General features: G+C 35.8%; 1 protein-coding gene and 1 long non-coding RNA gene across 4 annotated transcripts; one reads left to right on the forward strand and one right to left on the reverse strand.

The window, feature by feature from the left end:
• Positions 1-166: 166 nt before the first annotated feature.
• On the reverse strand, positions 167-2360 carry LOC136223995 (uncharacterized). Its single transcript, XR_010686246.1, has 3 exons — positions 1998-2360; positions 1663-1789; positions 167-634 (listed from the first exon to the last, which is right to left on the reverse strand). It is a non-coding gene; the product is annotated as an uncharacterized lncRNA (long non-coding RNA).
• Positions 628-23483, forward strand: LOC136223994 (histone H2B-like). 3 transcript variants are annotated; one of them, XR_010686245.1, is made up of 3 exons: positions 628-878; positions 5114-5228; positions 9203-9476. XR_010686245.1 is itself a non-coding variant. In XM_066012196.1 (2 exons), the coding sequence occupies exon 2, from the start codon at positions 22846-22848 to the stop codon at positions 23278-23280; it is 435 nt and encodes a 144-aa protein (XP_065868268.1). In that variant the 5' UTR covers positions 628-878; positions 22829-22845; the 3' UTR covers positions 23281-23483. The 3 variants fall into 3 exon arrangements, 1 of the variants encoding a protein (XP_065868268.1); XR_010686244.1 differs by lacking the exon at positions 9203-9476 and having other exon boundaries at positions 5114-5634; XM_066012196.1 differs by lacking the exons at positions 5114-5228; positions 9203-9476 and adding an exon at positions 22829-23483.
• Positions 23484-23839: the final 356 nt, after the last annotated feature.

Consider the following 23839-nt stretch of genomic DNA (forward strand, 5'->3'; position numbering starts at 1 on the left):
TAACTAGGTATGTTTGAAATAATATTGTATTTTATTTTACAGGGTTATATTAAAAATGTAGACATGTGTAGACTAGTTATAATAATTAATTTTTGGTTGTGAACCCTTGATCAAGTAATAAAAACATAATTGAGTTTCAAAATAAAATAGAGGAAAACAAAAAGAATAAAAAGGAAATAGAAAAATATGATTTTTATTAATAAATTTCAGCAATTACAAATGAAATCCCAACCGGCCCCAAACCCATTCTAATAGGCCCTTAAGATCCAGGATCCATACAACCAATAAACACATCACAAATACAACCTAAAATACAATAAAATGAATAGATCTTGGTGGGCAAACAGATGCCACACCACGTTGCTTGGCCACCACTTGGCCACTGAATAAGCTTTGTTGTACAAATTAATAGAGAGCCACGCCACTAGAACGAATCTGTTGGCTCTCTATTAGAGCCAAGAACAGACAGCAAAAGGGGACTTCGAGGGGGAACTTCAGGTTCTTTCCTCTGGATCTGGACCTCTTCACTTCTTATTAAACTGCAACAGGAGGATTTTTGGACACTTCTCCAATGTAGACCTTCCTATTTTTCTTCTTCATCTTCATCATCTTTACTTCTTAAAACTTCAAAACCCTGTCAAACGAAGGCGTTTTCAACATCAATAAGCAAGGCCAGTAATAACGAAGGAGAGAATTCAGCCAGAATTATCAAATAAAAAACAATATCAGCAATAACCAGGCAGAGAATCCAACCGGATTCATCAAACAGAAAAAACAATAGAAAGAAGAAGGCGGGGAACACAAGCGGTCCTTGAGTAAAAAAGGGGTCACAGACAAAAGAAACAAGGGACGGACTGCGTTTGTTCTCTTGTCTTCAGGTAAAATTTCTTCTTTTATATACAAATCTAAGTCTCTGTAACATTAGTCCATCACCTATCACTAAGAAAACACATGGTAGAGGAGCTTTGGGGAGTGCCTATGCTATAGGGATAAACCGACTTTTCTATCATTTCATTTGTATTGTCCTCTGAGGATTTTTGGGGAGTTCCTATGCTATAGGAACAAACCAACTTCGCTCAGAAGGTCTTTAAATCATCTGTATTGTCATTAAGAAACACAGTATAGAGGATTTTGGGGAGTCCCTATGCTATAGGGACAAACTAAGTTTTCTCTTTTAGGAGGACGGTAAATGAATGGAAGGATATGCTATATTCTTTCGCATCATTTTAAGTCCTCCAACTGTGCATTCAAAACACCAACAATACATTTTACAGATTCATGTCTTATCTAATATGAAATGAAAACTTTTAGCTACTGATGTAATCCTGAACCAAATGTTAACTATCTATTTTACACTTACAACTCAAATCCCCTCACCATATTCGGACTTAAGGAAAGTCAAAAAATACCCCTAATGAATCATATATGAGCCACAGAAATTTAGCATATTAATTACTAATTTCCATTGCAAAAATATCATCCCACAAAAGCATACAGAAGTGTGCAAGCAATCTGCCACAGTCAAATTTCCAAGCCTAAAACTATCCCAATGGTAAACATAAAATTCTATTTAAATATCATCCTGCTGTCAATTTGCTTTCACAGACGAACAAAGGACTTAATATCCCAAATTGTATGCTTTAAATTAGATGGAAAAGGAACCGTATCAAACAGACGGTAGCACTTGAAATCAGCGAGTCATCTAGAGAACGATGCGCGAGCCATTCAAATGGTGACCGCAATCAGGCCCTTTGGGTTTTTCTTTTCAGTTGATGAATCTGTCCAGGTCCTAGCATTCACAAAAAGAAAGCTAGATTAAAAGAAATGAAATCAAATAAACAAATAGAAATCAACCATGAAAATCACTAACAACGAAACAGATTCTTAAAACACAACCAAATCTAAGCGAATTCTAGGAAAAGAAAAAAGAGAAATCAGAAAGCATAAGAGGAAATAAAGAACAGGGATATAGAAATCGGACAGATAGGAACTTATACCTCTGGGAACCACGGTTGATTTCCGAGGAGCCTGCATGTTCAGATCATAAGAGTACCAGGCACCGATTTAAACGAGAGAGAGAGAGAGAGTAGAACGGCGACCACTAGGAGGGGTAGGCGTCGTTAGAATCACCATCACCGTTCAAGAGGAACCCACTGTTAATCCGCGCCGTCGCCGTCCAAAGAGCAGACGCCATGGGTAAGAGCTCTAGGTTTTTCGGCCCTGGATGAAGAAGAAAAGTGGCTGGAAAATAGGAAGGAGAGTTATAATTTGGGGGTTAGGTTTAAAAGATTAAGGTGAATCCTATATGAGAAAATGAGACTCAAAATGTTAGGCAAGTGGGCTTTGGATTGAATTAAATTTAGTCCACGAATTCGTTTAAGTTTATTACTTGATCCTTTTTTTTAAATAATTTGTTTGGGACAAACTAGTAGTTGCAGCAGAAAATGAAATTTTTTTTTATATAGCTCAATTAATGGTTGGATAAAATTATAAAAATGATGAAAGCTAAAAAAACAAATCAAATAAAGGTTTTGAAATTGTTAAGAAATTTAAAATCGATCCAAATTAATAACAAAAACGGCTCAATTCATACGTCTATGCTATAGGGGTATGAAAGCGGTTAAAATCAAATTATCGAAATGAGACGACTTACTTTATACGTCTATGTTATAGGGGTATAAAGTCGGTCAAAATAAATAAATAATTTAGAACGGTTCAATTCGTACCTCTATGTCATAGAGGTATGAAATGAACCAAAATAAAATTAAACGACTCAATTCATACGTCTATGCTATAGGGGTATGAAAGCGGTCAAAATCAAGTTAATTAAAATAAAACGGCTCAATCCATACCTTTATGTTATAGAGGTATGGAACCGGTCAAAATTAAAATTAAAATTAATGAAATGGCTCCGATTTATACGCCTATGCTATTGGGGTATGAAAGTAGTCAAAATGTAACTAACTCAAATTAAATGGTCCAAACCCATACGCCTTTATTATAAAAATATATATATAAAAGAGAAATGAATCGAATAAATCAAATAAGTTTAATGCCAAAAAAATCACATCTTTTAGTACCAATTTTGGGCGGGGTAGGGTGATTACTCAAAGTTTTCTTCCCTACACGTAACCGACAAACGAACTTAAAATCTCTATTTCGCAGACCCCCTTATCCATTAAAATATATCTAATTCCGGCGTCCAATCACGCCTTAATTTTGATTGGTGGCGACTCTAAAAACTAGTCTAAAAAACGTAAAATTATTAACTAGTTAAATTTTAACGCCCCGGCGCACGCGCCCGGAAAAATCCCGGTTGCGACACTCATGATTGTCATTTCCTACTTTCTAATTGACCCCACTGTTTGGTGTCTTTCTCTCCTCGTTCAGCGAATAGGGTTGCACATGCTGTTGCACGACATACCCTTTCCAATGCTAATGAGTTTGATTCTTTTATTATTCCAAGCTGGCTAACAGCTGCCATTTCTAAGGATCTCGATCCTTTTAATTAGTAAGTTGAAGTATTTTCCTCAAAAAATAAAATTCACTTTCCATTACTTTTTAGTCTCAACAGCAATGTGAAAGGAACATTCTATTTTCGCATGCACGTGCAAAAATTAAATAGGACCAATTTTAAATAAAGAGAGTCGAAGAGTTTAAATTATTCTCGAATTAAGGCCAAAAATATTTTAAATACAAGAAAAATTGTGACTGAGCTTACTCTTTTTGTTGGAGAACTTCTACGGCTGAATTGAGTGTAGGTAATTGAGTAGTGTAATAAAGGACAAGATGAAGAATATAGATTTGGTTAGCTATTTATTATTAATTAATGAACATAAAACTAAAGGAAGCACACAAACACCGAGCAAATATACCGTAAATGCTGAGACACTGAGCAAATATACGGTAAATGCTGAGACCTTCTTTATTGTTAAAATCACACAAACTCTTAGCAAACATACAGAAAATGCTGATACCTTATTTATAATTACAATCACAGCCTTTTTAGCTAGAACTGAAGCATTTTTAGAGCACTGGCAGCAACTTTTCCACAGCTTTTTCAACAAAGATTTCCCCAAATCTTTCTTGTCCAACTGTTCTTCCAGATCATTTGCAGAGCAAGATTGAAATATCTGGTTTAACTTGTGCAACAGTCAATACATTGTATTTAGTACCGTTAGCATATTCCAATGTGACTGGTGTTTTAAAATTTCCACTGGTACCAGATAGTTGGATTTGTGTAGAAAGAGCAGCCCATGAGTTTTCGAGACTAATAGTGTCGCTTTTCGGCTTATACCCCTCTACTAAGCCATTCTCTATCTGTCTCTGTATGTATTTGAATCTTCCAGCTTCTGCAACCATTTGTATAACAATAAGAAGACTGTTTTTAAAAGCAGGGGTAACCGCACCATTGAAGCTATAAAGTGTATCAATTGCTTTTCTTAATGGTCCGATTCCTAGTCCAACTGTCGATCTATCTCCCAAAATGTTATAATTGGTACTGACTGTTAGTTTTTGTGGCTTTGTTCCATGAAAGAGGAGACTTGTTGCATCAGAAGGAGCATCACTTAAGAAGAAGGAATTGCTGCCGGATTTAAACCCAATCACATATACATTAACAACAGTTATTGCTAATGTAACATTGAACTTGGATTCGTAATTTATCAGATTTACCAGAAGATACTGATTAGCTTTTGTGATTTCTGTTGACTTTCGCAGTATTGGGATATCATGGCTTTTAGAGCCACTGTCTAACTCTCTTCGTAAAGAGGACATTAAGTCCCTGTAGCTTCCATCACTGGCAAGATGGGTAGTAAATGTAACACTTGGGTAGTTAATTGGTGTTTGCAGTAAAACTGGGCTAGTGAAAACTGTTGATACAATTTTAATGAACTATGAAATTTCATTAAACTAAATATCGATAAAATCTCAATCAAATTGAAGAAGAGCTATACCCAACTTCTGTTGCAGCATTTTGCAATAATGGGGAAGCCATAGATTTTTAAATCTATAGAGGTTTTTTCTTATTCAGTCAGGATATATAGAGATCTACATGTGTTTTGATTTTATAAAAATAAAAATGAATACCAAATTTACCTTTATAAATTTGCAGCTTAATGAACACCACTATTCAAGACCAACCATGATCACTCTCTCTCTCTCAAAATAGCAAAATGGTTTCGATATCTTCTACGAATGTTGATGATGTTGATGATGTCAATAAGGAGGTATGACACTTATATAAACTTATAAGAGAATCTAATACATGGTGGTGATTTCATAAATTTCTGTGCCCAAATTTTACCTTGATTTTACAGTTTACATATGCACTCACCAAATTACATTCAAAGTGGGTATATAAAAAATCATGTGTTATCTAAGTAATACATTTTTGTATGTCAATTTTAGTTTTACTTTTTACTTGGAATGTAAATCCAATGATGAGACATTCTTAATATTTCGGATGACAATTGGTTTTTTGGACCAAGTTCAAAGGATTTATAAAATACTCGTACAAGGGAGGGGCAATTTTACCCTTAACGTCTAAAATAGGGCAATTTTATCCATAACATTAAGAGTCAATAGCAATTTTACTACTGAATTTAGCAAATTGGATCAAGTTCAAACATTATTATTAGACATATTTGTTCATTATTCTGCACCAATGTAAGTTGATTCTAAAAAAAAGATTTAATGTTTTTGTAATTTAATAATACAATTGAAGATGAATATTTTGGAATTTGGTAAAATATTTGAATTTTTTTTTGTCTAACTCGTACAAAATACAATTTATTTTTAAAATTTTTATTTAAAAAAATCATTGTTTAATCATATATTTGTGATCTGTTGCTAATGAGTGATAAAATAACGAACACGTTTAAGTGTAGATGACAAGATTTATGACCGAGAAAATAATTTGATAAATAATTTTTTCAATTGACCCAACTTGTCAAAGTTAGGAGTAAAATTACTCTTTGCTTTCAACCTTAAGGGGCAAATTGCATCATTTTAGATGTTATGAGTAAAATTGCTCTTACTATAAACGTTAGGAGTGTTTTTAAACCCTATCCCTTTTATAAATTTTCAAAGCAAAAGTTCTGAAATCTAATTAACAAAAAGGAGCTGCGACCTTCCTAATTGAGAGGTTAGGCCAATACTTCCTACGTCCTCGAACACTACCAAATAATATTTCACGAAGCAAATATTACAATAGAGAAAAGAAGAGAAAACAACTAAGTCTGAATTTCATTTGTGAAAATTTCATATTTCTTAATTAGTGACTAAGACTGTACTGCACATTAAAGTAATGATATCACAAAAATATTTATGTTTTATAATAGTGTCTGAAATTCACCCAAATTATCAACTTTAGGGGTAAAATCGTCCGATGAATATCTTCCAAGTGGCTCACGGTCTCGGCAACATAACCCTCGGGTGCATTTGCGTCAACGTTTTCATCTTGACCCCCATTCTGATTTTCATCAGACTCCGGTATGGGTAGTTCTCGACCTGTATTTTTCCTTGGTGGCATCTTAAACAACATATGGTATTAGAAAAGTTTGGAAATAAATTGCCAAAACAGAATATCAAAGCCAAAAATACCATAAAAAAACACTTAGTAAATAAAATCGGTATTCACAAAAAGTTATTAAAATTTTGGTAAAACTTAAGAAACCGTAGTTTTGGTACTAATAAAAAAAACGTTTTTAGGTCCCACTGGGCGTGCCAAAAATTGTTGGCGATATTTTTGAAATATCCCAATTTTCAACCTTGATACGCGTTTGCGGGGATTAAAAATGGTAAAAATAATACGGGCGTGCCAGAGAAGCTAATTCTCAAAGGGTAAAATGGTAATTGAATAAAGTAAATAAATAAAATGCGCCTAAATTACTTGAATTCTAAACAAAAAGCGATTGACGACCGTTACAAGGACTGAAAATAAAAACAACGGTCTTGGGTCCCGACGTTACTTGAGAGGTCGGTCGGAAAAACAATTTTTTAAGATAAGTACTAAAATAAAGATAATAAAACAACACAAAGATATAAATTTTTTAATTTTCTTTTATATTTTTATTGATTTTGTAAATATTTTTCAAGGTTTTTTTTTGTATTACAAATAATAATAAAGCATGAAAATTACAACTTAAAAAGAAATAATAACTTTAAAGATAGAAACGCAAATAAATCACAAAAACAAATATGTACGGGATGAAATAAAATTAACCGATCTCTTTGATGTCATTGGGATGCGTGAAATTGAGGATTAGAACTCTGGAAAATCGGCTCGAGAGCTGTTGCGTTGTCCGGGTAATACTGGGCGAATTCGGAGCAGTTCGGAGAGTTCAGGGACTTAGACAGAAATTTACCACCAAGCTAATAAATCAGCAGTACTTTGTGGACCAAAAACAGTGATTTCTTAGGACTTTCTGGCTCAATTTCGGGAGCTGTTGCGTTGTCCGGGTAGTGCTGGGCGAATTTGAAGTAATTCGGAGAGTTCAGGGACTTGAGCAGAAATTTACCACCAAGTCAACAACAAAATGGGACTAAATTGATGCTTTTGTGGGACTTTAGGACTCAATTTCGGGAGCTGTAGAGGTCGGATTATAGCGAGACGAAGGCTAATATCTAAAGTTAGTGTGCGAAGGAAGGATTTAGAACTGGAATTTCACAAAAAGATCGACTAAATTAGTCGGAATAAATTATTGAAAATTGGACGACAGAATAATTGTATGATGGTTGAAAAAACCAAAAGCTTGATTCTGTTTCGTGGAGGGTACTTTAGAGGCGATTTAGAAGGCTATAGGATGTCGTTTTTTACGAAATAAAAATTGAGAGTTGAAGAATTGATGTAAATAAAGACATTAAAATTAATTTGGGCTAAAACGATCGACTAACGAACTCTAAATAAAATTTGGAAAACAGCTCACCAGAAAGGTTGTTTGATGAATTTTTCAATGATGAAAAACCCAAAAGCTTGTTTCTGGGTCTTTTTAAGAATGACTCGAAAATGGGGTTTCGGTGATCTTGGTTTCACGGGAAATGCTTGAAGCTTTGAAGAACTTAACAATGGCAAAATTTGGTTTAGACTAAGAAAGCTTGAACCGAGGATTGGGTAATGATTTTACTGACGAGATTGCAAAAAAACGATTTGATTAAACTAAGAGAATTTTGGATTTGAAGTTTCTGAAAATTGAAAGCTTTTCTGAGGAACTGAAGATTAAAGAACTAATTCTGGGAATTGCGACCTTGTTTAGACTAATTAGATGCTAAAGAACGATTTCTACGAATCTAAGGATTGATAAAGATGCCGACTTTGGCAGAGAATTTGAGAGAAAAATTTGAGTTGTCTGTGTTTGATTGATTTTTGAGTGGGGTTGATTGATTTTTGAGTGGGGGTTGGAATTAAAGATTTGAGCTCTATTTATAGGATTTTGAGCAACAAATCCCATGTTAGTGGCCCTTATTTTTCTCAAACATGATCCCACTACCTTCCCATGAGTTAGAGAAAGAAAATGGGTGAGTGGGGAGTTGGAAATATGGAGGTAATGCCGTTGAATATGTCCTGGTATGTGAAGACAAGTTCAAACCCGTTTTTCTGCACTACTTCTCTTTGAAAAATTCTACTGGCTTCGTTTTAGCTCCGTTTTGCTCCGTTTTTGACATTCCGGAAAGCTAACATCCCGAGCTTTCTGAAACAAATAATAGTTGTCTGATATCTTGCTGTTTCGGAGTCCGTTTTCATCGTTGAAGTTGCTGGACGGGTTACTGAAAAAATGGTGCAAATTTACCCCTGATTTTTATTACTTCTTTTTCTTTTCTTTTTATTTCTATTTTCTTTTTATAATAATCTTTTGATATTATTTTCTATTTTTATCACATTTTTATTTGATTGCAAAATGAATTTAATTAAAATAAAATAACTATAGACTAAAAATTATAACCTATGCTAAAATACAAAAATTTAATTAGCCCCCAACAATTGCCCCCCTATTTTATGTGTAAAAGATTTGAAAATGAATTTTGCACATAAAATAAGTCTTTTATTTATTTTTATTTTTCTTTACCCGTCAGTACCGATTTGTTGAAGCTGAAATTTGTTTAACTCCGTCTATGAATTCGCGACTTCACTTCCATTGTTAATAAACTTCTTTGAGCTACTGACTGGCGGAAATAAATTGAATTGTCACTTCTTTTTCACAAGAATCATGATTGGGTAATATCCGTCTTGAACCTCTTGAGCTTGGAGTTGAGAATCCATTTGATGATATGGATATATCGTACATGACGGAACCTGCCCCCCGATGTCTTCGAGCTTGGATGCTATCAGTGTTGCACATGTTGTTGTCTCGTATTTGATGGGGACAAAACTGAGCGAGTGGACGGTGGATCAGGTGAAAAAGGCTACACCGAGCTTCTTTGTAGCGATTGCTTTTTTTTATCTCTCACAACTTTTTTTATTCTTTTTTTTTTGACATGTAAATGGACTTTTATTGTTTTTCTTTATTTTTATTTTTCTTTTCGTTTATGTCTTTTGTCATTTCATTTTTTTTACGCTTCTATTTTTTTTTTTTTTAGAATACTTTATTATCTCTAAGCATGCTAAAAAATATCAATGATGCTAATTAACAGCTTAAAAGAAAAACTAAAATGTAAAATGATGCAAAAATAAAACAAAACAAAAAATAAAAGGCACCTCGTACCTTATCGCATCCTTATATTTTCTATAGCGGCTGATGCCACCGCTTTGTCCTTCGGATGTGACAGAATCATTGAACCTTTTCGATGAGAGGCTCATTGCCAATCGGCCTACGGTAAGGCACAATGGTGTTTGACTTTTTCTTGCCTTTGGTCTTGATTTTGATTGGGCCAATGCTATCTTCGTATAATTGAGACTCCACCATATCCAAATGTGTCTCAAATGGTTTTTCATTTGCCTTAATCACCTCGATGTCGTTTCCTTTCCAACGTAATAAAAGTTGGTGCAAGGATGACGGAATACACGAGTTGGAGTGGATCTAATCTCGTCCAAGCAATGCTTGGTAACTCGTCGTTGAATTGACTATAAAGAATGCCGAAGTTGTGGTCTGATTACCGACGGTAAGTTGCACAGGTAAAACACCATAGGTTTTAGCAATTTCGCCAGTAAAAGCCGAGACAGAAATTTCTAAGGTCATTATATCGCCTACGGATTTCCCGAGAGCTAGTGCCATCTTTAATGACATAATATTAACGGCTGATCCATTATCAACTAGAACTCTCGATAAAGGCTTGCCATCAACGTGTGCTTTGACGTATAATGGCTTAATGTGTCGTGTCATCTTTAGAGTGGGTTTGTCAAAATAAACCCGCTTCATCCGATCTTCCGATGAAGCTTTTGTTGTAACTCCACTTCGCCGGTCTTCTTGAATCTCGTGTACCTCCTCGTTTGGATCTTTTTTTCTAAAATTTATTGGTAAAATTAAAGAAGTAGCAACACACCTAGCTTGGATAATGAAATCTCCAACGCGAATTTTCACATTTTCCTTTTCTTTTATTTTTTCTTTCGAAACGTTGCTAGAATCGACACTAGACAACTCCATTTCACTTTTCCTTCTTTTTTCTGCCTCTCTCTTTCTTATTCTTATTTTTGCATTTTTTTGAGAGAGGTTGTGGAAATTTTTTATGTCGGTTGACGAACCATTTTTCGAGGGGAACTTGCGCTGGTGGAGTGACGAAACGCGACTGGCCTTGGTTTGTGCCATTTTTATCCTTCGGCTTTTGCTTTCTCCAAGGCTTTTCTTCCTTCTCCTCGATGGGTTGAAAGGTGCCTTTTGGTACCCAAATTTGTTTTTTCTTTGGATGGTCGGGGCGCCCTTTTCTCTGACTCGAGGTGTTGCTATGGACATTACGCTTAGGAGGTGGCATCTCGATGGACGTTGCATTTATCATTGTAGCGGCCGGAAATGGATCCTTATCAATCAACATGCTCTCTTTCTTTTCAGGAAATTTAAGCACGCCTTTGTTTATTCTATCCTGCACCGCATTCTTAAAAACAAAGCAAGATTGTATGTCGTGGCTCCAACTATCATGATATTTACAATAAGTTTTTCCACTGGTGTCATCTCTCGATGGAATGATGTGTCCATGTGGTAAGGTGATAAAACCTTCTTAACAAATAGTCAAAAAGTTTCTCGGTTTTAGAAACATCAAATGTGTATTGCACATTTGTATTTCGTCTAAACACTTCGGGAGCTTTTGGAATTTTTGCTAGCATTGGACAAACGCGGGATCATGTTCTAGTTATTTCGGCTATAGCTACCTCATGTGCCTCATTGGTTTCTATATCCTGATGGTAACTACCTATAGAGTTTTTCTTCCTACGATTATCCTCACCCATTAATTCTTCATATTCTGACACTTTAGCAACAAGTTCGTAATAATCACAAAAATCAATACCCTGGAATTTCTTCCTATTTTCAAACTCTAAACCACGTTGAGCAATTTTAACAAATTCTATTTTAGGAATATTAACTCGACATCTATGCCTCATTTTCTTGAAACGATTAATAAAACTTTCAACGGACTCACCTGAACGCTGAACCATACGAGATAGTTCGGTGACACATACCTCGGGCTCAGTTCGATAGAACTGAGCATGAAATAATTGTTCCATGCGACCCCAGCTTCTGACGGATTCAGGTTGTAATGTCGTATACCATGTGAAAGCTGGTCCAGTTAGTGATCCGGGGAATAAACGCAAACGAAGCATATCGAAGTCTTGCTCCGCACTAATCCCGCTGCATTGGAATGAAAATCGGGCAACGTGCTCGATGGTAGATTGTCCATTTTCACATGAAAATAAAGAAAAATCTAGAATTCTAAAATGGTGAGGAAATGGGTATTGTTGGTCGTATTCCCTTGGGTAGGCTTTCTGAAACTCCGGACGGTATATTTCACGGACCGTAGGTCCATAAATTTCTTGCACGATGTTCCGAATACGTTGCCTATCCTCCGCTTCATTACAGATTTCGCTCCTCACACCTGAAACACGAGATACGTTGTTATTATCACGAGAATTCTCACGAGTAGATTCCCGGGTATGATCACGGTCTTGATTTCTCCACGTGCCCCCCGAACCACGGACGTTGATGTCACTATAGTGCTCCGAGTGGGTATTAGGTCCGATGTTTGACCTGAAATGAGGCGCATTTAGGGATATTGAAAATTGTTCCGAGGTTCTTCGATCTCCTCGCTCATTGAATCTCATGTTTTCCTCCCGACTAGACGGTGGCCTATATCGGTAGCCTTGGGGAGTGCCTTCCCTTATGTTATCTGAAACATTGTGAGAATTCAAATTTTTAGCATAAATTTCAGCACACCTATCTGGGATTCTATTCATCTCATCGGTGAGATTATTAATCCTGTTTTCCAAATTGGGTTGTCTCTAAGGTTGCATCATCTCAGTTTGAGCTTTAACATTTTGCGACATCTCGGCTACAAGCCTTTCCATGTTGCGGATGTGGGCCTCTTGTCTCGTAAAAAATGCGTTGAAGTCCGGTTGTGGCATTGACGTCCCATGAATATCTTCCAAGTGGCTCACGGTCTCGGCAACATAACCCTCGGGTGCATTTGCGTCAACGTTTTCATCTTGACCCCTATTCTGATTTTCATCAGACTCCGGAATGGGTAGTTCTCGACCTGTATTTTTCCTTGGTGGCATCTTAAACAACAAATGGTATTAGAAAAGTTTGGAAATAAATTGCCAAAACAGAATATCAAAGCAAAAAATACCACAAAAAAAAACACTTAGTAAATAAAATCGGTATTCACAAAAAGTTATTAAAATTTTGGTAAAACATAAGAAACTGTAGTTTTGGTACTAATAAAAAAACGTTTTTAGGTCCCACTGGGCGTGCCAAAAATTGTTGGCAATATTTTCGAAATATCCCAATTTTCAACCTTCATACGCGTTTGCGGGGATTAAAAATGGTAAAAATAATGCGGGCCTGCCAGAGAAGCTAATTCTCAAAGGGTAAAATGGTAATTGAATAAAGTAAATAAAAAAAATGCGCCTAAATTACTTGAATTCTAAACGAAAAGCGAATGATGACCGTTACAAGGACTGAAAATAAAAACAACGGTCTTGGACCCCGACGTTACTTGACAGGTCGGTCGGAAAAACAATTTTTTAAGATAAGTACTAAAATAAAGACAATAAAACAACACAAAGATATAAATTTTTTAATTTTCTTTTATATTTTTATTGATTTTGTAAATATTTTTCAATGTTTTTTTTTGTATTACAAATAATAATAAAGCATGAAAATTACAACTTAAAAAGAAATAATAACTTTAAAGCTAGAAATGCAAATAAATCACAAAAACAAATATGTACGGGATGAAATGAAATTAACCGATCTCTTTGATGTCGTTGGGATGCGTGAAATTGAGGATTGGAACTCTGGAAAATCGGCTCGGGAGCTGTTGCGTTGTCCGTGTAATACTGGGCGAATTCGGAGCAGTTCGGAGAGTTCAGGGACTTAGGCAGAAATTTACCACCAAGCTAATAAATCAGCAGTACTTTGTGGACCAAAAACAGTGATTTCTTAGGACTTTCTGGCTCAATTTCGGGAGATGTTGCGTTGTCCGGGTAGTGCTGGGCGAATTTGAGGTAATTCGGAGAGTTCAGGGACTTGAGCTAATATCTAAAGTTAGTGTGCGAAGGAAGGATTTAGAACTGGAATTTCAGAAAAAGATCGACTAAATGAGTCGGAATAAATTATTGAAAATTGGGCGACAGAATAATTGTTTGATGGTTGAAAAAACCAAAAGCTTGATTCTGTTTCGTAGAGGGTACTTTAGGGGCGATTTAGAAGGCTATAGGATGTCGTTTTTTACGAAATAAAAATTGAGAGTTGAAGAATTGATGTCAATAAAGAGATTAAAATTAATTTGAGCTAAAACGATCGACTAACAAACTCTAAATAAAATTTGGAAAACAGCTCACCAGAAAGGTTGTTTGATGAATTTTTAGATGATGAAAATCCCAAAAGCTTGTTTATGGGTCTTTTTAATTCATTGAGATCAATAAAAAGTTCCCAAATATGATTTGGAATAGATGTGTAAACTAAGAATGACTCGAAAATGGGGTTTCGGTGATCTTGGTTTCACGGAAAATGCCTGAAGCTTTGAAGAACTTAACAATGGCAAAATTTGGTTTAGACTAAGAAAGCTTGAACCGAGGATTGGGTAATGATTTTACTGACTTAACTAAGAGATTGCAAAAAACGATTTGAGAATTGGTTGATTAAACTAAGAGAATTTTGCATTTGAAGTTTCTGAAAATTGAAAGCTTTTCTGAGGAACTGAAGATTAAAGAACTAATTCTGGGAATTGAGACATTGTTTAGACTAATTAGATGCTAAAGAACGATTTCTACGAATCTAAGGATTGATAAAGAGGCTGATTTTGGCAGAGAATTTGAGAGAAAAATTTGAGTTGTCTGTGTTTGATTGATTTTTGAGTGGGGTTGATTGATTTTTGAGTGGGGGTTGGAATGAAAGATTTGAGCTCTATTTATAGGATTTTGAGCAACAAATCCCATGTTAGTGGCCCTTATTTTTCTCAAACATGATCCCACTACCTTCCCATGAGTTAGAGAAAGAAAATGGGTGAGTGGGGAGTTGGAAATATGGAGGTAATGCCGTTGAATATGTCCTAGGATGTCAAGACAAGTTCAAACCCGTTTTTCTGCACTACTTCTCTTTGAAAAATTCTACCGGCTTCGTTTTAGCTCCGTTTTGCTCCGTTTTTGACATTCGGGAAAGAGCTTTCTGAAAAAAATAATAGCTGTCTGATATCTTGCTGTTTTGGGGTCCGTTTTCATCGTTGAAGTTGCTGGACGGGTTACTGAAAAAATGGTGCAAATTTACCCCTGATTTTTATTATTTCTTTTTCTTTTCTTTTTATTTCTATTTTCTTTTTATAATAATCTTTTGATATTATTTTCTATTTTTATCACATTTTTATTTGATTGCAAAATGAATTTAATTAAAATAAAATAACTATAGACTAAAAATTATAACCTATGCTAAAATACAAAAACCTAATTAACCCCTAGGGGTGGCAACGGTGCGGGGCGGGGACGGTTATGCAATTACCACTCCGTCCCCAAATGTTTACGGGACGGTTTCGGGGAATCCCCATTAAGTGATTCGGGGATTTTTTTCATCCCCATCCCCTCCCCATACGGTTTCGGTACGGTTTCGGGGAATCCCCATACCCAATAAATTAATAGCACTATTTGTAATCGACAATTAAAATAAACCTAATTTAAATAAACTAATTATATTCCGTTGAAATTAGCTAGTTCTCAAAACAAAATAAACCCAATTAAAATTAATAATACCTGTGGCAGAATTTAAATCACAAATCTATGTGAGCTAGAAGAATTTAAAATATAAAATGGTAAACCTAATAATACTCTGTGTAAAGTCTAATATGAGTTAGAAGAATTTAAATCACAAATCCGAGTTAGAAGAATCTAAACAATCACAAACCATAAACATAAAATTTGATATGAGTTAGAAGAATCCAATGTATGATCAAGTAAAGTTTAATATTTTTCCTATTATATATATATATATATATATATATATATATATATATATATATATATGAAAGTCCGTGTATATATTATGTCATCCTCTTACTAATTTATATGATACATTGATATAAAAATAATAGTTAGAAATTAAAATTAATAATTTTATTCGGGGATCCCTACGGGAATTTACACGGTAACGGGGCGGTGATCCCCACGGGGCGGATATAGCAATCCCCATCCCCATCCCCATTTAGATTTCGGGGAAAAAAATTTCCCCGTCCCCATCCCCATCCCCAATTTTTACGGTTTTTCCCCATCCCCGTCGGTTCGGATACCCACGGTTTTCGGATAATCCCCTCCCCATTGCCACCCCTATTAACCCCCAACAGATTGTTACCATTATTATCACAATTCTCTCCTATAACTACTGCAATAAAACATTTTCTAAGAAAAAGATAGCAGACAGCAAATATAAATGAACATTGCTGAATGCAAAAACTAAAGAGAAAGACTAAGATTTGTATGAGGAATGTATTTCCTCCTAAACAATAAAAAGAAATCAACTGAAGAGAGAAATATGAAAGAGTATTAGATTTAGAGTTGTTGTACAAGATACAGTCTAGGGCTTTATATAGCCTTAATGTTGTTTCTAAACTTATCCAGAGCACTCCACATTTTCCATTATAATGTATGTGCTCATCACATGTACATGTCTCACTGCATGAATTTATAAATATCCACACTACTCCACATCTGTCTTCTCATGGCAAAACTTCTTCACCACCTGTCTACCTAAAGATACCCAAATCACCTACTAATAATGGATTTAGATCCTCTCCTTTTTATCAATAAATTTTCAAAGGCTGAGATTTCACAAATTAATTAATCTCAAATATTAAAAATTAAAACACATTTAAACAATAACCATAATATTATTAGTTCTAGAACTCAACACATCGACTCAACTCTAATATAAATATGGAGACTGACCGCAATTTATTTGAGTGAATCAAGTTTACCTCCTCCTAATTCCATCCTAATTCCATCCCTTGATTCCATCATAATCCATAATTAAAATTGATGTATAAAGTGTCGATAGGAAATAGATGTTGGGAATTGGAGTATGTATATTTTTATGTGCATATTAAATAAAACCATAATGTCAAGAAGATGAAGGGGTTATGCTTTGAACCTAGTCAAGAAGATAAAAGGTTATCTTGATCTCTACAACATATTAATTGAAGGTAGAGTTGACGAAGCATTACACCCTTTGGTATGCTTCTTTATTTCCTATAAATAGAGGCTCCATATTTCTGGAGAAAATGAGTTGTGAGTCTTTGCTTAGAAGTATTACCGGAATTCTCACTCTGCACACTTGTGCAAATTGTGTATGATCAAAATTGAGTAGGGTGTACTTGGGTTTTGGGTTGTGAGTGAGTGATTGAGTGTTGTAGTACTTGTACTCCATTCTCCTATAGTGCAAAGAGCTTCTTGCAGTAGCTCCAAGGATTAGCCACAGTTTTTATGGTGATATGTACAACATTTACCTATTTTCACACTTTGGTGTATAACCTTTGATTTTAGTTGCACAATAAAGTGTACAACTTTTTGGTAACCTCCCACTAAAGTGTATAACAGGTAATTGTGACCGGTCAACTCGAAGTCAACGCGCCACATCACCATTTTTTATCCCATACATTTAAAAAAATAGGAACCACAAATTATTAAAAAAATTAATTCCATTTTACCCCTATTCTTTCCCCTCCTCATCTTCTTCACTCTTAACAGTTGAAATTTATTTCTTTTTCTCCCTAACTCTAGTTCATGGATCTGGTCGTGTTTTTACTCCGGCGTTGATCTGACTCCTCCGCCGCCGCCACCACAATATCTCCACCTAGGTTTTCCGTTCAATGAGGTGTAAAAAGCACCCCGCTGACCTCACTACAACTGTCGGTGACTGCGCTTCTTGCCTCCGTGAACGTCTTCTTACTATCGTCGTTGCACAGAATCATCCGCACCATCCTCAATTAGCTAGGCACCACTTAATCGCTACTGCCTTTGATGATAGCCGGAAGCCTCCGTGAACATCTTCTTCACGCTTCTTGCTCGTCGGAAATCAGATGACGCATCTCAACATCATCACCTCTGATTCTACAGTACTCCTCAACTTGGCTCGTCTTCTACCGGTGTAGCTGCTTTAATAACTCATGAAACTTCAGAAACAAACAAGGGAGGTTCTCTCTTCTATGTGAGCTATTTAGGTCTAGATCCGAGAAGTTTAATCCCGATCCTTCTGCTTCTGCTCCTGGAATTCCTTCTCATAATTCATGATAAACATATCTTCTTATCTGAAACAGTAAAATTAACACCAAATTATCAGAAATTACGAACAAATTTTGAATTTGAATTTTGAGAAATGAAGGAAGAACACCTGCAAGAGGTGGTGAGAGGTGTGAGGAGAAAGAGACTGAGGGCAAATACTGATACAACAGTCCAAACATAATTTTCTATCTGGTTCTTCTTAGCTTCTTCGTGAATTATACAATCGTTGAAGAACTTTTCAGTGAGAAGAACTTGAAGCCAGTGAGAACTGATTAGAAAAGAGTTACTGGAAATTGAAAAAACCCACCATGATTTTGGTTTCTACCTGTTCCATTATTTGAAAGTTGTGGAGAGAGAGATGAGTTAGAGGGAGAAAGGATTTAGTGAGAGAAAGGAAGAGAGTGGGAGAGATGAGTTCAAAAAAGGGGATGAGGTTATTTTAGTAATTTCATAATAGGTGTTAATTTTTTACTTTTGGAGTGGTCAAATTGTTGATGTGGCGCGTTGACTTCGAGTTGACCGGTCATAATTACCTGCTATACATTTTAGTGGGAGGTTACCAAAAGGTTGTACACTTTAGTGTGCAAAATCAAAGGTTATACACCAAAGTGTGAAAATAGGTAAAGGTTGTACACCATGTATGTAATTAACCCGTGAACCTTGTAAAATTATTGTGTTCTTTCTTATTTGTTTATTTCATGTATTTCGTGTTTTATTTCTGCGTTGTGCCGTTGTGTCCTAGAAGAGGAATTTGGTATCAGAGCAATCTGGTTTGGACAATGGTATGGTTAGATTGAATAAGTTCTTGAATAAGCAAGTTTGATGGAACTGACTTTTCATTTTGGAGCTTACAGATTATAGACTATCTGTATAGCAAAAAGCTGTACTTGCGGCTTTCAGAAGTGAAACCAGCAGACATGAGCCAAGAGGATTTGGGAACTTCTCGATCTACAAGTGTTTGGCGTAATCAGATTGACGCTAACATGGAATGTCACTCATAACATAGCAGAAACCAAGTCAACAGCCGAAATGATGAGACTTTTATCAGATATGTACAAGAAGCCTTCTGTAAATAATAAGGTACATCTGATGAAAAAGTTATTCAATTTAAGAATGGGTGATAGCGCCTCAGTTGCAGAACATATAAACGAGTTCAATACCATTGTTACTCAACTAACGTCTGTTGATATTATCTTTGATGATGAGGTACATGCTTTAATTCTTTTGGCTTTATTACCTAATAGTTGGGAGCCTAAGAGGGATGCAATTAGTAATTCTGTTGGCAAGGGAAATTTTTCATTTAGTGATGTCAGGGATCGAATTCTTGCTGATGAAGTGCGAAGGATTGATTCCGGTGTAGGTACATCGACAAGTTCTGCATTAAATGTTGAAAATAGAGGTAGAAGCAATGAAAGAAATTCTAACCGAGGACGAGGTAAATCGAAGTCAAGGAATGGTAGATCCAAATCAAGAAATGGATGGAAATTGGAGTGCTGTAATTTGTGGAAACCCCGGACATATAAAGGCTAAATGCAGACTTCCAAAGCAGGAAGACAATAAGAAAGCGGCAAATGTTGTAGCTGATGAGGTACAAGATGCCTTACTTTTATCTCTTGATTGTTCCATTGAGTCTTAGCTATTAGACTCAGGTGCTTCTTTTCATTCGATATCAAACCGTGAAATCATAGAGAACTATTTAGTTGGAAACTACGGGAAGGTGTATCTCGCAGATGGTGGGCCGTTGGAGATAGCCGGAATAGGTGATGTTCATTTGAAGTTAAAAAATGGAACGGTGTGGAAAATCAACCAAGTAAGACATGTGCCTAGGTTAACAAAGAATCTTATTTCAGTTGGACAGCTTGATGAAGCATGTCACAGTGTGCATTTTTTAATAATGGATCTTGGAAAGTCAGCAAAGGAGCAATCGTTATTGCTCGAGGTAATAAAACTGGTACTTTGTACATGACCACTAATTGTAATGATACTTTGGCAGCTATTGATGCAGGTGTAAACTGAAGTCTATGGCACTGTAGACTTGGTCACATGAGTGAGAAAGGAATGAAGTTGATGATATCAAAAGATAAACTCCCTGACTTAAAAGGTGTAGAACATTGCATATGTGAAAGCTGCATTTTTGGCAAATAGAAAAAAGTGAGTTTCTTGAATGGTGGAAGAAAGCCTAGAGAAACAAAGTTGGAGCTGGTTCATACAGACGTTTGGGGCCATCTCTTGTGCCATCCCTTGGAGGCTCTAAATATTGTGTTACATTCATAGATGACTCAAGCAAAAAGGTATGGGTTAACTTTTTCAAAAATAAGTCTGATGTGTTTGATACCTTCGGGAAATGGAAAGCTCTAGTAGAAAATGAGACGAATTTGAAGGTGAAGTGCCTGAGATCTGATAATGGTGGAGAATATGAAAATAGTGAATTCAAGAAGTATTGTGCACAAATGGGCATCAAGATGGAGAAAATTATTCCAGGCACACCTCAAGGTTGCATGCAGGTTTACCAAAATACTTTTGGGCAGATGCACTTAACATTGCAGCTTACTTGATAAACAATGGTCCCTCAAGCCCGTTTGATTTCAAGATACCGGAGGAAGTATGGAGTGGGAAAAAGGTAAACCTTTCTTTTCTGAAAGTGTTTGGTTGTTTATCTTACATTCATGTGGATTCTGCAGATAGGTCTAAGCTTAACCCTAAATCCAAGAAGTGTTATTTCATTGGCTATAATGAAATTGAGTTTGGTAATTGTTTTTAGGATAACGAAAATCAAAAGATCATAAGGAGTAAGGATGTGATCTTCAATGAACAAGTCTTGTACAAGGACAGCTTGGCAGAAGCTGTACAAACTGATTCTAAAGTTAAAAAGTCAGAAATAATTCTCCATGAAATTCAAGTTAGTATGCCAAGGTAAGAAAATGAAGAAATGATCATAGAAGAGGAGCCACATACTCCTGAGGTTACCTTAAGAAGATCTTCTAGAACCATCAGACAATCTCAGAGGTATTCTCCTGCACTTAATTACATCTCATTGACTGACAAAGGTGAGCCAGAAACCTTTGATGAGGCAGTGCGGGTGGATGATTCTAGGAAGTGGGAGTTAGCCATGAAAGAAATCAATTTTCTGTTGTCTAATCATACGTGGAAGTTGACAGAACTACCACGAGGAAAGAAAGTCTTACAAAACAGATGGTTATTTCGGTTGAAAGAAGAACATGATGGTTCTACAAGGTACAAAGCTTGTAAAAGGATATCAGCAAAAGGAAGATGTTGACTTCAAAGAAATCTTTGCTCCAGTGGTGAAGCTGAACATAATCAGACTTGTGTTTTCTCTTGTAGCAAAAGAAGATCTGTACCTGGAACAAATGGATGTGAAGACAACATTTTTTCATGGTGAACTAGGGGAAGAGATTTACATGAAGCAACCATAGGGTTTCGTAGTGCATGGCCATGAGACGATGGTGTGCGAACTGCAGAAAAACCTTTATGGGCTTAAACAAGCTCCGAGATAGTGGTATAAGAAGTTTGAGGGTTTTATGATTGACAATGGTTTCTTGAGATGTCAAGCTGTTATATTAAAAAAATTGGAAGTCATTACATAATTTTGTTATTGTATGTAGATGACATGTTAATTCTCCACTATTAGAAGTCTCATGTATGTATGTTATGGTAGGCACAAGGCCAGATTTAGCCCATGCAGTGGGAGTTGTGAGCAGGTACATGAGTAAACCACGGAAACAACATTGGGAAGCATTGAAATGGATTTTGAGGTACTTGTAAGGTACTTCTGATTATTGTCTAGGTTTCAAAAAATCAGATATAGGTCTGCAAGGTTACAAAGATGCAGATATGGCTCGTGATTTAGATAGCAGAAAAAGTACTTTTGGTGGTGTTTTCACACTTGGTGCCACAACTGTGAGTTGGTTCTCAAAACTACAGAAGATAGTTGCACTATCAACTACAAAAGCAGAGTATGTTGCTATTACGGAAGCTAGCAATAGGAGATGATTTGGTTACAATCATTTCTTGAAGAGTTGGGACAGAAACATGAGACAAATATTTTACATTGCGACAGTCAAAGTGCTATTCACTTAGCAAAGAATCCAACTTTTCATGGAAGAACAAAGCACATTCAGGTGCGATACCATTTTATTAGATCAGCATTAGAAGATGGAGTTTTTATGCTCGATAGGATTCTTGGAAGTAAGAATCCTGCTGACATGTTAACAAAGACTGTGACTGTTGATAAGTTAAAGTTGTGCGCAACTTCAGTTGGCCTCAATGCATGAAGAGGTTGTTTCAGCGACTGCTTTAATTCGTTGAGTGTGTCTCCCATTTTATGTATCCAACAAATTTAATTAAGAAATAGGGGGTTGTTGAATGCAATTGGACAAGATCGGGAGGGCAGTTGAAGTTTTTAGACCAATTTTATACTTTCAATTGGTTATTAACTGTAAAAAGAAGAAAATATAAAGGGATAATAAGATGCAAAAATACCCTAATGTTGACGGTCACAGGCAATTTTATTCCTAAAGTTTAAAATGAAGCAATTTTATTCCTAACGTCTATTAGATGGATGATTTATTAAATTTTGAATTGGTTAAATTTGTAATGGTTTTTGTTTTATATCTTAACGGTTAATGGTTTTTATTGAATAACTCAGTATTTCAAAAAGAAATAAAAAAATTGAATAACTCAAAAATTAAAAAGCTCCTTGGCCTTAGAAAATAAAAACCGTTCAATATTGTCCTTTCCCAATCCACGGTCATTAAGTTATCCAAGTCATCAATTTTTGCCTCACTTATCCAGCGAATCATATCTCATCTCTCTATCTTATATATGTACATTCTTTATTCTCAAACTTACCCAACTCGCTGACATATTTTTTTTTCCCTCGGTCCTATCATCCCTCTTTAGTCTCTTCACTATTTCCAATGGCACCTAAGGCAGCAGAAAAGAAGCCGGCAGAGAAGAAACCGGCAGAGGAGAAGAACGCTGAGAAAGCACCGGCAGAGAAAAAGCAGAGAGCAGGGAAGAAATTGTCCAAGGAAAGTGGAGCTGCTGACAAGAAGAAGAAGCCATCCAAGAAGAGCGTTGAGAGTTACAAGATGTACATCTCCAAGGTTCTGAAGCAGGTTCATCCTGATATCGGAATCTCGAGCAAGGCTATGGGGATTATGAACAGCTTCATCAATGATATCTTCCAGAACCTGGCTCAGGAATCTTCTCGTCTGGCTATGTACAACAAGAAGCCGACAATTACCTCTCGGGAGATCGAGACGGCCGCTAGACTTGTTTTGCCTCGAGAATTGGCTAGGCATGCCGTATCACAATGTACCAAGGCTGTTACCAAGTTCACAAATTCTTAGCTTTTCCTTTGATAACCTAATTTGATGTTAGTTCGCTGTTATGTTTGATTTAGGGTTTTCATGATGTCTCCTTTAGTTCAGTGTAACTACAGTAATTTAGGGTTTTTAGGATGTCTCAGTTTTTGTTCAATGTAACTACAGTAATTTTATTGCGTTCAATTTCATTTCTTTGACTTCTCTAAGTGTGATGTATTTGTTTTGATTATGTGAATTTTAATGTTTGATTTGTGTTTCTGCTGGTGCTTTTTTGAATTAGGTACTTTTGTATCTGATTTAGTTTCATTGGCTTTATTTTGATATGCATTAGATGTAAAGAGGAAGCTTTTGCACACAAATAAATTTGGTATTAATCGAATTAAAGGTTACAACTTCATGTCTGGTTTAGGGTTGTTTAATTGCTGTATTAGCAATTGGTACTTGTTAAATCACTTTAAAAATTGACTGAGTTGTATGAAATTGAATCAAATTATAGTTTTGCTCATTTTTATCTCGCTCTCTTTTATTGTTGTAAGCTTTTGTTTGGGAGATTGGCAGTCAATGAGGTAGAGAGTTAAATGAG

The sequence above is a fragment of the Euphorbia lathyris genome, chromosome 3, assembly GCF_963576675.1.
Source record: "Euphorbia lathyris chromosome 3, ddEupLath1.1, whole genome shotgun sequence".
NCBI lineage: Eukaryota > Viridiplantae > Streptophyta > Magnoliopsida > Malpighiales > Euphorbiaceae > Euphorbia > Euphorbia lathyris.

Coding starts and splice junctions, on each gene's coding strand:
- LOC136223994 (XM_066012196.1), top strand. CDS start 22,846: ATGGCACCTAAGGCAGCAGAAAAGAAGCCGGCAGAGAAGAAACCGGCA.